This window comes from Tachyglossus aculeatus, chromosome 17, assembly GCF_015852505.1.
Source record: "Tachyglossus aculeatus isolate mTacAcu1 chromosome 17, mTacAcu1.pri, whole genome shotgun sequence".
Lineage (NCBI taxonomy): Eukaryota > Metazoa > Chordata > Mammalia > Monotremata > Tachyglossidae > Tachyglossus > Tachyglossus aculeatus.
The window spans coordinates 16,002,346-16,018,506 of NC_052082.1; the positions used below are offsets into that span (position 1 = coordinate 16,002,346).

Sequence of the window (16,161 nt, forward strand, 5' to 3'; positions counted from 1 at the left end):
TACTATTATTAATAAACAGAAACTCCTTTCCGTTAGGTTTAAGTCAGTTCTCCCCTCACCTTATTCCCTGATCTACTACTATCCAACTCCCACACTTCACTCCTCTAACACCAATCTACTCATTGTTCCTCGATCTCATCTGTCTGACCCCTTGCCTATATCCTCCCTGCCCTTCATATATCTGACACTTCACCACTGTCCCCACCTTCAAAATCCTACTAACATATCTCCTCCAAGAGATGCTCCCTGATTAAGCCATCATTTCCCCTCTATTTGCCATCCTTTCTTTGAAGCCTTTGCACTAGGATCTGTATGACTTAAGCACTTTGATAGTCACCTCAACCCCACAGCACTTATGTACATATTCTTATTTTCTACCATTTCCCCTGTCTGTAATTTATTTTAATGTCTGTCTCCTCCTCTACGTTAAGATCCTCATGGGTAGGGATTGTATCTACTAACTTGATTTGTATTCTCCCAAGAGCTTGTTACAGTGCTCTGCACACAGTAAGCAGAAAAGTACCACTGACTGATTTAAGTCGGTCAACATAGGATACAGATTTTCTTTCCAAATTCCAATCATAACTATCGAGGGCCTGTTTTCAGACTCATTTGCTACTCTGTAGTGTCGGCAAATGTCATAGTCCCAACACTTTGCTTCGGGTTCCTTGGCATTATAACAGCATGAAAATATTTTTTTAATACAGAGAGCTCGATCAACAAATTCTATTTTTCATACTTTTTAAATAGAGCATCTGGAAGGCATTCTTCAAAGTTTCAAAAGTCCACACTTTCACTGTTAAATATCATAAATATTGAAGTGTTCTAGACTAAAAATATTTACAAATAAAATTTAAATTGTCACCATCCATCATCAAGTAAGTTCCTTTCATTTCATCCCCCCATAATGATTGAGTGGACATTCATTCATTCATTCAATCATATTTATTGAGCGCTTGCTGTGTGCAGAGCACTGTACTAAGCACTTGGGAAGTACAAGTTGGCAACATATAGAGACTGTCTCTACCCAACAACGGGCTCACAGTCTAGAAGGGGGTGACAGACCACAAAACAAAATGTATTAACAAAATAAATAGAATAGTAAATATGTACAAGTAAAATAAATAGAGTAATAAATCTGTACAAACATATATACAGGTGCTGTGGGGAGGGGAAGGAGGTAGGGCGGGGGGATGGGGAGAGGGAGAGGAAGGAGGGGGCTCAGTCTGGAAAGGCCTCCTGGAGGAGGTGAGCTTTCAGTAGGGCTTTGAAGGGAGGAAGAGAGCTAGCTGGGCAGATGTGCGGAGGGAGGCCATTCCAGGCCAGGGGGAGGACGTGGGCCGGGGGTCGACAGTGGGACAGGCGAGAATGAGGGACAGTGAGGAGGTTAGCGGCAGAGGAGCGGAGGGTGCAGGCTGGGCTGGAGAAGGAAAGAAGGGAGGTGAGGTAGGAGGGGGCAAGGTGATGGACAGCCTTGAAGCCGACGGTGAGGAGTTTTTGCCTGATGCGTAGGTTGACTGGTAGCCACTGGAGATTTTTGAGGAGGGGAGTAACATGTCCAGAGCGTTTCTGCACAAAGATGATCCGGGCAGCAGAGTGAAGTATAGATTGAAGTGGGGAGAGACAGGAGGATGAGAGATCAGAGAGGAGGCTGATGCAGTAATTCAGTCGGGACAGGATGAGAGACTGAACCAGCGGGGTAGCGGTTTGGATGAAGAGGAAAGGGCGGATCTTGGCTATGTTGCAGAGGAGAGACTGGCAGTTTTTGGTGACGGATTGGATGTGAGGGATGAACAAGACAGCGGAGTTGAGGATGACACCAAGGTTGCGGGCTTGTGAGACGGGAAGGATGGTAGTGCCATCAACAGTGATGGGTAAGTCAGGGAGAGGGCAGAGTTTGGGAGGGAAGATAAGGAGTTCAGTCTTGGATATGTTGAGTTTTGGATGGCGGGCAGACATCCAGATGAAGGTGTCTTGAAGGCAGGAGGAGACACGAGCCTGAAGGGAGGGAGAGCGAGCAGGGGCAGAGATGTAGATTTGGGTGTCATCAGCCCAGAGATGATAGTTGAAGCCGTGGGGGCGAATGAGTTCACCAAGGGAGTGAGTGTAGATAGAGAACAGAAGCGGACCAAGAACTGACCCTTGAGGAACCCCTACAGTAAGGGGATGGGAGGGGGAGGAAGAGCCCGCAAAAGAGACTGAGAATGAATGTCGAGAGAGATAAGAGGAGAACCAGGAGAGGACAGAGTCTGTGAAGCCAAGGTTGGATAGCGTGTTGAGGAGAAGGGGGTGGTCCACAGTGTCCAAGGCAGCTGAGAGGTCAAGGAGGATTAGGATAGAGTAGGAGTCGTTGGATTTGGCAAGCAGAGGTCATTGGTGACCTTTGTGAGAGCAGTTTCGGTGTCATGTAGGAGACGGTAGCCAGATTGGAGGGGGTCGAGGAGAGAGACATCTATCAGTGAAGTAAAAAAATCCACTCAGTAATCCAAAACGAGTCAAGAGCATAGCTGAGGAGAGTTTCCTCACAGAGTTTAGCTAAGCAATAGGCACAACTCCCCTTCCCATTGTTTTTCTGGGGAGGCCCCTAGGGTAAGAACCAGCAGAACAGGCAAGTCAAATGTTGGAATTAGCCACTGACACAGAAATGTGTAATGTCATGTCAGGAAAAGCTACTATCTGGCCCGCCTTATGTGAAAATAGCGGCTCAAAGTAGGCTTCAACAAATTGGGAGGGAGATATTATTCAATTTTGCTTTGCCTTAGCATACCGGATTCCATTCAGTCCTTTTTCGGGCTTCTTGTTAAGATCGTTCTCCAGCTAAGAAAAGAGCAGATTTAAGAAAATTATTTGAACTCATTTCACCATTTAGCATAAACCAAGATCACCAACATCTCAAGACCTTTCGTGACCAAAGATTATCATCAGAGAGAATGTCCAGCACAGCAAGTGACCTGAGATGTTTTGGACTAAGCCACTGCCAGAATTTTTTGTTTTTATGGTATTTGTTAAGTGCTTACTGTTTATTTACATTATTGTCTAGCTCCCCCTTGCGACCCAGCCAACACACCCATACACACATACACTTCCAATCCACTATGACTGGGGTTGTAAGCGAAGGAATATTGCCAACAACATCTCTACTGAATTCAACTCACTCACTCCTCTATCCATCTTGTACCACTAACCCACAACCCTGAATCACCTCCAGTGTCCACTTCCTTCGCTCCCGTGCATGAGTCATAGAGCGCACTTGGCAGAAATCTAGCTGTGAGACTGATCTTGTCCATTTCAAGTTTATCCTTCCATGCTTTAACTCTGCCCTCTCCTCTGCCCAGAAAAATTATTTCTCCATCCTTATCGACACCCATGGCCACTGCCCTCACCAGTTGTTCCAGATGATTAACTCCCTCCTCAAACCCCCATCCCCTGGTCTCACCCTAATGATGAGGCCACCTACTTTATCAAGAAAATTGAAACTATCAGGTGTGATCTTTCTAAAATCTCCCTGCCCCCTCATCATTCCCAGTAGTATTTCAAAAAGCGATCTCCTGACTTCTCTCAAAATCCACCCCTTCTCCTGCACACCCAACTCCATCCCTTTGCACCTTATCAAAACACTTGCCCCCTCCATACTTCCTTCCCTAATCACCATTTTCAACTGTTTGCTCACCAATGGCTTCTTCCCCACTGCTTTCAAACTTGCCCAGGTCTCCCCTATCCTAAAAAAACCCTTCCCTTGACCCCACGGCTCCCTTCAGTAATCATCCCATCTCTCTCCTACCATTGCTTTCCAAACTCCTTGAGAGAGTTGTCTACACCCACTGGCAAGTTTTTCTCCTCTAGCTCTCTCCTCGACCCCCTCCAATCTGGCTTCTGTCACATTCACTCCACAGAAACCATCCTCTCAAAAATCACCAATGATCTCAACCATCCCCTTTTCCTGGAAACATTATCCAAACTCGGCTTCACCGATGGTGTCCTCTCCTGGGTCTCCTTATCTCTCTGCCCACTCATTCTCGGTCTCTTTCACAGGCTCCTCCTCTGCCTCCCACCACCTACTTTCGGGTGTCCATCAAGATTCACTTCTGGGTCCCTTTCTAGTCTCCACCTACACCCCCTCCCTTCGAGAACACACTCACTCATATGGCTTCAACTACCACCAAATCTATATCTCCATCCCTGATCTCTTTCCCTCTCTGCAGTCTCACATTTCCTTCAAGACAGCTCTATTTGGATGTTGTGCCGTCACCTCAAATTTAACATGTCCAAAACAGAACTCTTATCTTCCCACCCAAGCCCTGTCCTTCCCATCACTGCAGATGGCACTACCACCCTTCCTGTCTCACAAGCCCATAACCTTGGTGTTATCCTTGACTCCTCTCTCTCTCATTCAACCCACATATTCAATCTATCACTAAATCTTGTCGATTCCACCTTCACAACATCACTAAAATTCTTCCTTTCCTCTCCACCCAAACTGCTACCACGTTAATCTAAGTACTTATCCTATCCTTGATTACTATATAAACCTCCTTGCTGACTTCCCTACCTCCTTTCTCTCCCCACTCCAGACTTCACTCTGGTATCCAGATCATCTTTCTACAAAAATGTTCAGCCCATGTTTCCCCACTCTTCAAGAACCTCCAGTGGTTGCCCACCTACCTCCATATCAAACAGAAACTCCTCACCATCAGCTTGAAAGCACTCAATCACCTTGCTGAATCTTACTTCACCTCACTACTCTCCTACTCCCACCTAGCCCATTAACTTCACTCCTGTAATGCTAATCTATTCACTGTACCTCGATCTTGTCTCTTTAGCTCATGTCCTGTCGCTGGCCTAGAATGCCCTCCCTCTTCATATCTAACAGACAAGTACTCTCCCCACCTTCAAAGCCTTATTGAAGGCACATCTCCTCCAAGAGGCCTTCCCTAACTAAGCCCTCATTTCCTTTTTCTGTATTCATTCATTCATTCAATCGTATTTATTGAGCACTTACTGTGTGCAGAGCACTGTACTAAGCACTTGGGAAGTACAAATTGGCAACATATAGAGACGGTCCCTACCCCCAAGGGGGGAGACAGATAACAAAACAAAACATATTAACAAAATAAAATAAATAGAACAGTAGATATGTACAAGTAAAATAGAGTAATAAATATGTAGAAACATATATACAGATGCTGTGGGGAGGGGAAGGAGGTAAGGCAGGGGGATGGGTAGGGGGAGGAGGGGGATAAGAAGGAGGGGGCTCAGTCTGGGAAGGCCTCCTGGAGGAGGTGAGCTCTCAGTAGGGCTTTGAAGGGAGGAAGAGAGCTAGCTTGGCGGATGTGCGGAGGGAGGGCATTTCAGGCCAGGGGGAGGAGATGGGCCGGGGGTCGACGGCAGGACGGGCGAGAATGAGGCACAGTGAGGAGGTTAGCAGCAGAGGAGTGGAGGGTGCGGGCTGGGCTGTAGAAGGAAAGAAGGGAGGTGAGGTAGGAGGGGGCGAGGTGATGGACAGCCTTGAAGCCGAGAGTGAGGAGTTTTTGCCTGATGCGTAGGTTGATTGGTAGCCACTGGAGATTTTTGAGGAGGGGTGTAAAATGCCCAGAGCATTTCTGCACAAAGATGATCTGGGCAGCACCGTGAAGTATAGTGTACTTCCTTCTGCATCACCTTGACTTGCTCCCTTTAGTCTTCCTCCCTCAACCCCATAGCATTTATATACATATCTGTAATTTATTTATTTGTATTAATATCTGTCTTCCCCTCTAACCTGCAAGCTCACTATGGGCAAGGACTATGTCGGTATATTGTTATACTGTACTCTCCCAAGTGCTTAGTGGAGTGCTCTGCACACTGCAAGCACTCAAAACTTAAACCAGATCAATCAATTGTATTTATTAACTCTTTTACTGAGACAGTTCTGCCAGTTTTTGTTTTTCTTTTAAGAATTTTTCTCTGCTCATCAATCCGGGGGCTAGTGATCTGCAAAGGGAGCTAATGAGAGAATGATCGAACCCCTATAATACCAAAGACTCCTTAGTCCCTTAGGAATCCTTGACCCTCTCTCAGATGAAATTCCTTCCAATATAGTGCTCTACACACAATAAGTGCTCAATAAATTTGATTGATCAAATATTTATTACATTTCTGCTTGAGGCAGGCCCTACAGTGGCAGAAGGGAAGCCATGCAAGTTGCTACTCACAAGCAGTCTGAGTGAAATTCAACTTGGTGGAGGGATTCTATGAGTCCCCCCATTACATTTCCAGAGAGACTCACCCCAAGGAGTTCAAAGTACCTTGCAGACACTTTAGGTTCCATCATCCCTAGAGTTGGACCATTACCGGCTATTGATCAAATGCCCAGGGGCTCTCTGACATGGAGGGGTTTGTAAACTCCAAGAGTAGAGGCTTTCCTTTTGTACTTACTGCATATTTCCAAGTATAGTCCCCTACACACAACAGGTGTCCAGCCCAGCACTAACGTTGATGATGGGGAAAATGTCTGAAACTGTTGGGCAGTGCCGCTCCCTCTGTCTCTAAACTTTGCAGTCATTCATCAGTCCTTGAAGGATTTCTGAGTTTTGCGTCTTCATTCTTGGGAAATGACAACCTATTTGCTTGGCAGATCTGCTCTGGAAGAGCAGGTACCACACCAACCATCAATAATAGTGAGCACCTACCATGAGCAGAATATGAATTAGGTATTTTCCTAAGCAACCAAAAGAAGGTACATGGTCTCTCCCCTCAAAGAGCTTACAAACTAATTGGGAGAAGGGAGGAAAAGGAGGATTGTACTTGCTGGGACCGGGGAGGGAACTTAAGTATCTACTCTGTGCCAAGTACTGTACTAAGAGTTGAGGAAAGTACAAAATAATCAAGTCAGACACAGTCCCTGTCCCACGATCTAAAGGGGAGGGAGAACAGGTGTTTAATCCTCATTTAATAGTTGAGGAAACTGAGGCCAAGAGAAGTAAAGTGACTTGCCCAAGGTCATATAGCCGGCAAATGGCAAAACTGGATTAGAACCCAGGCCCCTGACTTCCAAGCCTGTGATCTTTACACTAAGCTCTGCTGTTTCTCTGTGGGGAGAGGAGACACACAAATTATTTACAGTAGCGGGAAGAGAAACTATTGGTGAGCAAGAAATAAAAAAATTGACCGAATCCATAGACATATATACAAATGCTGAGGATGGCTGTATATACTTAACTGTACACCCTCCTTATTTCCAACTGCAAAAGGGGAGGGAGATTTTCAGGAGTCCATAAAACCAGTGTGGAACTGAAACCAGTAATCTACCATGGCCAGTTTTCTATTATCTAGATATTTCCAAATTTTAACAGAAAAACAATGAGGCCGAAAGTTTACCAAGAAATTCCTTCAGTCATAATCAAACACATTCTTACCAGGGTAACTTCAGCAGGTGACCACAGAAGCAAAGTTTGGCGTTGTCCCGCTTTAAATGGGACGGTATGATTCTCAGTTGTAGTGCCATCAGAAATAAGAATGGAATTTATGTTGTTCACATCCAACTTCATGAATTCTGTCTGTAAATGGAGGAATAGTCACACAATAAGTCTAGGATGCCATAAATTCCCTTCAACACAGATGTCCAGTCCACAGGGACAGTGGCCTCCCAGGTCGCCCATTCCAAGACTGACAAGAAGCAAGCATTCCCAGTCCAGGCTGAAGCAATCCCAAAACAGTGGCCTCAGCTCTCTGAAACTTGTCCCTTCCCAATCCTCAAACCCCACTAGTTTGTATTTCATGGGAGATGGGAGGGAATTTAAGCATTTACTCTGTGCCATGTACAGTACTAAGAGTAGAGAAAGATACAAAATAATCAAGACAGACACAGTCCCTGTCCCACAATCTAAATGGGAGGGAGAATGGGTGTTTAATCCTCATTTAACAGTTGAGGAAACTGAGGCAAAGAGAAATGAAGTGAGTGCCCCCTCTTCACCACTGTGCTCAAAATGAGAAGTCGTGGCCACGTCTGTCCTGAATTCTTAGCCTTCTGGAATGCCGCATGGGCTCTGCACAGCAAACCGGTATTGAATCCCAAAATAAAGAGTCAGAGACCAACTGGGTCACTTGGCTTGAGCAAAAGGGACCACGACCTTGGTTCCTTCACTTTCAGTGAGGATCTATCATTTTCCTCCAGGCAATGTGCCTTTCACCCCTTCCCTTACCTCAGTGCAGCCGGCTGCTCTGGTCTAGACAATAGTCTCAGTTTCAGGTAGATGGGGCATGCCCTGGAGAAGGTGGGAGATTTCCTGAGCCCATCAGTGGGGGGTGAGGAAGTCTTGTTAAAACCCCAAGCTATCTTATGCCAACTTGCCATTTTATACAAAGCACACCAATTGGAAATGTTTTCCCTTGCCAGATCAAATGAAAAACCACGGCAGAAAAACAGTAGAAAATTTAAGTTCCTTCCACTTACTTCATCATCATCATCATCAATCGTATTTATTGAGCGCTATGTGCACAGCACTGTACTAAGCGCTTGGGAAGTACAAATTGGCAACATATAGAGACAGTCCCTACCCAATAGTGGGCTCACAGCCTAAAAGGGGTAGACAAAGAACAAAACCAAACATACTAACAAAATAAAATAGAATAGGTATGTACAAGTAAAATAAATACATAGAGTAATAAATATGTACAAACATATATACATATATACAGGTGCTGTGGGGAAGGGAAGGAGGTAAGATGGGGGGAAGGAGAGGGGGGGAGAGGAAGGAAGGGGCTCAGTCAGGGAAGGCCTCCAACAACTTACTTGTTCCCCTGAAAATACTGACGCATTCATTTTTTCAGAAAACATCAAATTCACGCGTTTTTCTCCCAGGTTCATTACTCTGACTTGAAACTCCTGTTCAGTAGGAAAGACTGGAAGTGTTTTCTGGGGGTACGAAGAAAGAAAATGAAGGGAAAAATAAAGTTATTGGCAGTTTTCAAGTGGGTTCTTCCCTAACCACAGAATTACCATGGTTTAGAAACGCTGCTGAAGGAAAACCCATTTTCTGGTGAAGCTTCTTGAAAGCCACATCTACCTTGAAAGATGTCATTAGCTTCTCACATTTCTAGTTCATGTTATTAGGGAAGGTAATGGATAAATGCTCTAAGAGTGAGATTGACCCCTGCCTTGATTTTATTCTTCCCAGAAACAGCTGGCCTGAAGTACCCAGGGTCTGAATGCAGGGCTTAGTTTGGGTCATGGCTCCCAAGATCATTCATTCACTCAATCGGATTTATTGAGCGCTTACTGTGTGCAGAGCACTGTACTAAGCGCTTGGGAAGTACAAGTTGGCAGCATAGATCAGACATCTGTGCTGGTGGTCCCAGGTAACCAGGGAGAGATGAGCCAGGGGACACAGCTCCCAGCAAGTAGGATTCATTCATTCATTCATTCAATCGTATTTATTGAGTGCTTACTGTGTGCAGAGCACTGTGCTAAGCGCTTGGGAAGTACAAGTTTGCAACATATAGAGACGGTCCCTACCCAACAGCGGGCTCACAGTCTAGAAGGGGGAGACAGACAAGAAAACAAAACATTTATATGGTTATATTTATATGTTAATATTCCAAATAAAATAAATAGAATATGTACAAGTTAGAGTAATACATATGTACAAACATATATACATATATACAGGATGTTTGAAGAACATATATAGGATGTTTGAAGAACCACTCAGAGCCACCAGTAAGATGCTCTCTGATTGGTGGGGGCTGAGGGAGCAATGGGAGGAACCTCCCTTCTTCAATAACCCCACTGATTGCTCTCAGAGGGGATCAGAAATGTGAGGAGTGCCAGGGGTGCCCTGGGTTGTCCTCAGAACAATCAAAACATCACCCGAAAGTGCCCGCTGTTGAGCCTGGCTGGCATACCCCAGGTCTTTGGGCATCTCGATTGATGATGATCTCAGCTTGGTGTCAGATTGGGCTGTGATTAGATCTGGATCTAATCGAAACCTGGCCTCTTTGAAGCCTGCTGGGGCAAGATGGAGTCTCCCGGGCTTCTGTCTTTGCACTCAAATCACCAGGGGTGCCCCATGCCTTCCCATACTCATGTGACAAAACCCTAGGCCTTCACATGGCCATGTTGGCTCCTGTATATCTGCACAGCTGTGGGGCTACCCTTCCCATCATTTGGTACTAATTCCCTATTCACCTTCTAATCAGAGAAAAAACTGGATCTACTAAAAACAAAGTTCAAAATCCCACTTACATCTATTTGCATCTGTACAATGGCAGCAACAACAAAAGCCATGGAAGCCAGGAACATTCCCACCGTCATCTTCTTGAGGGAGCTGATGAACAGGATTTTTAAAGAAAAAAAAATATGCCACTTTAATTGAAGCAGCTGATGCACTGATCTATTAGTGACAGATTTCGGACTTATTGGATCCCATAGGGTAAAAAGGCCCATTCTGAAGTCATATGGTATAAAGGCTGTATGTAACATGAGAAGATACAATGAAGGTTAGGAGCTAAGGTTATACTGGAAATGACATTTATATCATTCTGGAATCTGATCCAGCAGATGAATAAGGTTTTTTTTCCCCTCAAAATCTACAGGATAAGTTTCCCATACAGTCATTCTTTGTCAAAAAGTCATAGATATGCTCAGAATAGATGGCTCCACCACTTCTCTTCTGTGTGACCTTGGACAAGTTACTTAACTTCTCTGTGCCCCAGTTCCCACATCTGTAAAATGGGCACTGAGACAGTGAGCCCCATTTGGGACAGGGACTTTGTCCAAAATGATTTGCTTGTATCCACCTCAGCGCTTAGTAAAATGCCTGGCACATAGTAAATGCTTAACAAATAATAATAATAATGGCATTTATTAAGTGCTTACTATGTGTAAAGCACTGTTCAATTATTATTATGAGTTTTCGAGTGAACTTTAAACTAGAAACTTTCACATTATTTCTTTTGCTAATTCCACCACGTCCATTAGAGTAAAAGGGTAGAGAACTTGTTTTGCTTCTAGTGTTTGAAATCTGCATTCTCTTCCCCATACCTATGCTTTCCAGCCCCAAGGGCAGGAGTCAGAGTTTCTCAGGGGTGGCTTCAGGAATCGAAATTTCCATTCACAGGAGATTGGGGGTGACATGGAGGTGGAGCAGGGAAGATGGGGAAGGAGATGAGAGGGAGGAAAAAAGGAGGATAAACCTCTGAAGTAAAACCTAAAAATTGAGATTCTTAAAAACCTGATTATGAACTGTACTTGTTTGCCTTTCCTTACATGTTAATTTCCAACACCCTGCCACCCCTCATTTTTTGACTGTGAAGGCACTTTGTGAGCTGGGACTGCTTCTGAATCTCTCTCATTCATGTATCTCTTTCCCAGCACTTATTACAGTGCTGCTCACCTAGTAAGCACTTAATACTATTACTACAAACCAAACACTAAGAAGCATGACAAATGTCACCTAATAAACAGTAAGTTTATTAGAACATGCCTACCAACTCAATGCTCTACACACAGTAAGTCCTCAAAATATACCATTGATTGAAGATACTTGTATTTATAGTAGTCAATTAAAAACTTACGTGAAATTGAAGCCACATTTTGCGATAAGTGGATAAATCAAACCATCTACAATCGGCACCATGATAACTATCAGGATAGCATTCACAGTCTGTTCAAGTGAAGCAGGACAAGAGTTAACACCTTCCCAGTTCTACTGTAAGAAGCTGAGGCTTAAAGTTATTTTCTGGAGATTCAAAGAGTCACCAAAATCCTTACTATACCTGCATCTGGTCAGGCTGGATTTCAATACTTCCCTATAAGAAAAAAAGAAAAACAAGTTTGTCCTAATATTTGGGGGAGTGGGAGAAAGGAGAGGGAACAAAACAAAACACACAAAAAAAAACCCGAGCAAGGGCAACTTACAAAGTTTCCACTCATTGTTGTAGCCTGAAGTGTCCACCTGGAGCCCTTATAAGGTAAATAAATAAAAAATGCTATGAGGTTCTTGAATCTCTCTCGAAGTATAGCTACCCAATAAGAAACTGCCTTAATTTTTTTTCCCCAAATATTTGAGTCTATACCATGATCTCACAGTACAAATCTGACTGCTTTCATGAAATCACTGTACTTCCCAAGCTCCTAGCTAGAATAGTGCATTTCATGCTCCAATAAATACTGCTATAACAAATGCACACAGGATGTCCGAATGGGTAAAGAATGCTTAAGCAAGGTAAAAAACAGTGGTGAGCTGGGACTTTTCTGGAGGAAGTCAGCTGCACAGTGAGAAGAGAGGAAACAAGAGTTATTTACAGGCAGGTTTGGGACAGCTTGTGTTTCTTGTGGCTGTTCAGGTGAGCCATGAAGTTGTCCACAACAGGGGTGCTGAAGGGGCATCCAGTGGCTTAGGAAAACCAAGCCCCAGCTGCCAAGATGAACAAGTGGAATGGAAGTCTCGTTCAATGCCCAGGTCGGTCATCCGAGAATGGAATAGGACTTTGAACTACTGATCCTCCTTGCCCCTTTTTTATTCCTCCCTTGAACTTGATCAGAGAGGGACAGGATTTAAACCTCAGGACATACTGTCAAAGGGGCACCTTTAAGCATTGTACTTAAGGGACTAAGTTAAAAAAATAAAAAAAGGTGTGAAAATCATTTCACATTACCTGTTGATCAAAGAGTGCCCAAAACATCGGGAGAGGTATATACAGAAACATCACCTTCAGGACCATTTTTGTTTGTGCAATAAGTCTGTCCTGTAACAAACATACATCACAGATAGCAGTTGAAAGGGTAAAGTAACAATGGATACTCCTGATATTCACAGCATCTGCATGCTGTCTAAAGTTGGGGCAGAGGCAAGGAGAGGTACTGAAAATCATGCCGACTGATCTGGTTACCTGTTAGAAAGTCTCAAAAGAGTTGTGGGGGTGGAGAAGACAAACTATTGGTGAAAATAAGGTTGAGAGATTTCCCTGCCCCCTCTGAACTTTGATCAATATCACTCATGATTGTTAAAGCATAGTTCCACTTAAAAACTTGAAATTACAACATGACGACTTCTTACCGACATGTAAAGTTGGCACGTTTCTTAGATAGGCAAAGTGGCCCGGTGGGAAGGGCATAGAACCAGGAGACCCATGTTCTAATCCGAACATTGCCACTGGCCTACTCTGAGGCCTTGGGCAAGTTGCTTCTCTAGGCCTCGATTTCATCATCTCTAAAATGAGGATAAATATACCTGTTCACTCTCCTTCATAGATTGTTAGCTCCATATGGGACAGGAACAGTGTATGATTTGACTATATTGTATCCATCCCAGAACTTTGCACATAACATGTGCTTAATTCCAATATTTCTATACAGAAGCAACTGCTTGAAAATGTGACTCCCAGTTTCTATATGGAATATAAACCCTCCACTGTGTGGTGTCATGTTAGCCTAATCCTTTTTCTCTGCCAGAAAGATGTTTACACAGTGGGTTATTAAGAATGGAAGGTGTTGCATAAGGAATTTACTCTAATAACTCAAGGGGTGCTATTTTGTAGGTCAGTTGAAAATCATTTACTCTAAAGCAAATTCTGAGGGATTTAGATCCAAGATCATGATTCCGGCTCAGGAATAACTTAGATTGGAGAAAAAATTCAACCAATGATCTTATCACGGAAAGAGGCATTGTGTCACAGCTGAGAATTTGAACTTTTAAGAGGTTTTGAATTAGGCACTGTATGGTTTTCCATTTTGCTTCTAGCCTGTCCTTCATAAAGGGAGCTACAGTTTTCTAAACTTTTGCTGTAGATAGTGACAAAAACAATCCCCACAAAACATTGGCAGAGGATTTTTTTTAACCAAATAGCTACAATGGTAGAAAAATGAAATTCTCATTTTTAGAGAAGTAAACTCTACTTGCACGATTAATTTATTGATAGACCAACCAGATGTCAGCACATCTAGATATTAAACCCTAACAAGGCATGTTCATATTATATGACTGATATTATTCAGACACAAAATTGGAAATGATTGTGATTTTATCAGAGGGGGAAAAAATGTTAGGAGATGAGAACAAATGGACCGATGCAATACTTACATCATACTTTTCACTAGCCCAGTCCAGCCAGTGTTTCCTCTTTGGAAAAGCTTTACTCCTGTGGTTAAACCTGTTTTTGATAGCAAACTGGGGGAGACCAGAAGTCAAATATTCAGAAATCAAGTTTCTTTGAAAATAATCAGTAAAAATATAAAGTGACATTTAGGGGTGCAGTGGTCATAAGCTCATCCTCTAGACTGTAACCTCATTGTGAGCAAGGAATATGTCTGTTTTTGTATTGTACTCTCCCTTGAGCTTAGTACAGTGCTTTGCACACAGTATGAGCTCAATAAATATGATTGAATAACTGGGTGGGGGTGAGGGAGCAGTGAATTGTATCTGAAATGAATAAGAGAATCTAAGGGGACATTGCCAGGAGCTACCAGACCAATTTGCAAGTGTGCTTCCTAGGTCGTGTAGTAATTAATGCCATGAAATAACCGGCATGCTAGCTTGGCAAGTGGAAGGATTTATATGGCTGGGGTGTGTGGTCTAAGTACAGCACAAAATTGATTTTGAACATTTACTGCAAATCCATCCATTGTTAGGATCCAGTCTGGATGAAGTGAAGAGATCACTTCCAGATCCTTGACTCATCACAGACTTAGATCTAAGTCTGTAAGTCTTAGGAAGAGCCAACTAGAGAGAGAGTCTCATGGCTTACTCCTTTTCCAAAATCTTTCCATTTAGGTGACAGCAAGGAGAGGATTATCTGTACCATCTCCATCAGGCTTTCCCCAGTGACGGTTTCAGCTCCAAAGCTTTCAGCAAGGTAGCAGCTAAAGTTTCCAAAGGGACCGTTATAGGACATGCCCTCTGATACAGTGGTATACAAGGCCATGGGTCAAGTCAGATGGTTTTAGTTCTACTGTATAGTTTAGATGGTTTGGGTCTACTGTATTCTATTGCCCCCAGATAGTCATTGCAGGCTATCACTGAGCAGCTTTGGCTGAAATGGCTACTTCCTGCAAACTTCTGCATTCCCTCATGAGTTGGAGTCTTACAGACATTTCTAGACTTCTTTAGACAGATCTAAAGCCAAAAACGGTTCTACTCACTGAAATGCAACCCGCAACCTTAGCCATTATGTTGCCCTGAGGTTGAACCTTCTTGTACATTCCACTTCCAAGGATGAATACGACTACCAAAAGCAAGAAAAGGGATGTTAGGGTTGGAGGCATATGGAAGGCCATTTTCTTAAACCACCTTTGGTCTACTTTTCTATTGTTTGGACATAAGGGTCGTGAGCAGAGTTCCCTAAGAAAAAAGGGAAAAAAAAAAGGATTTGAGATAGATCACAGGAAAACGAGGCACCAAGGAGAAAGTGGAATCACTACAGTAGAGATATACCACAAGAGAAAGGGAGAATTTGGACATTGAAAACAAGTGAAGAAAATGAGGTCAAGCAGCAAGATCACTTAAAGGTATTTTTTATAGTATTTGTTAAGCTCTCACCATGTGCCAGGCACTGTACTAAGCACTGGTGTAGATATAAGCTAATCAGGTTAGACACAATACATGTCTCACCTCTTAATACCCATTTTACAGATGAGGGAACTGAGGCACAGAGAATCAATCAATCAATCAATCGTATTTATTGAGCGCTTACTGTGTGCAGAGCACTGTACTAAGCGCTTGGGAAGTACAAGTTGGCAACATATAGAGACAGTCCCTACCCAACAGTGGGCTCACAGTCTAAAAGGGGGAGACAGAGAACAAAACCAAACATACTAACAAAATAAAATAAATAGAATAGATATGTACAAGTAAAATAGAGTGATAAATATGTACAAACATATATACATATATACAGGTGCTGTGGGGAAGGGAAGGAGGTAAGATGGGGGGATGGAGAGGGGGGTGAGGGGGAGAGGAAGGAGGGGGCTCAGTCTGGGAAGGCCTCCTGGAGGAGGTGAGCTCTCCGTAGGGCCTTGAAGGGAGGAAGAGAGCTAGCTTGGCGGATGGGCAGAGGGAGGGCATTCCAGGCCCGGGGGATGACGTGGGCCGGGGGTCGATGGCGGGACAGGCGAGAACGAGAAGTTAAGTGACTTGCCCAAGGGTGCACAGCAGACAACTGGCTGATCCGGGATTAGAACCCAGG

General features: G+C 43.7%; 1 protein-coding gene across 2 annotated transcripts in view; it reads right to left on the reverse strand.

The window, feature by feature from the left end:
• Nucleotides 1-16,161, reverse strand: part of SLC15A1 (solute carrier family 15 member 1) — a 59,224-nt gene that overhangs the window by 11,712 nt on the left and 31,351 nt on the right. For both annotated transcript variants that reach the window (XM_038759136.1, XM_038759137.1), the window contains exons 9-18: nucleotides 15,119-15,201; nucleotides 14,061-14,147; nucleotides 12,637-12,726; nucleotides 11,897-11,941; nucleotides 11,755-11,787; nucleotides 11,554-11,642; nucleotides 10,223-10,304; nucleotides 8,771-8,893; nucleotides 7,395-7,535; nucleotides 2,768-2,817 (exon numbers count right to left, since the gene is read on the reverse strand). In XM_038759136.1, coding sequence (XP_038615064.1) covers nucleotides 2,768-2,817; nucleotides 7,395-7,535; nucleotides 8,771-8,893; nucleotides 10,223-10,304; nucleotides 11,554-11,642; nucleotides 11,755-11,787; nucleotides 11,897-11,941; nucleotides 12,637-12,726; nucleotides 14,061-14,147; nucleotides 15,119-15,201 — 823 coding nt within the window. The remainder of the gene's footprint in view (nucleotides 1-2,767; nucleotides 2,818-7,394; nucleotides 7,536-8,770; nucleotides 8,894-10,222; nucleotides 10,305-11,553; nucleotides 11,643-11,754; nucleotides 11,788-11,896; nucleotides 11,942-12,636; nucleotides 12,727-14,060; nucleotides 14,148-15,118; nucleotides 15,202-16,161) is intronic.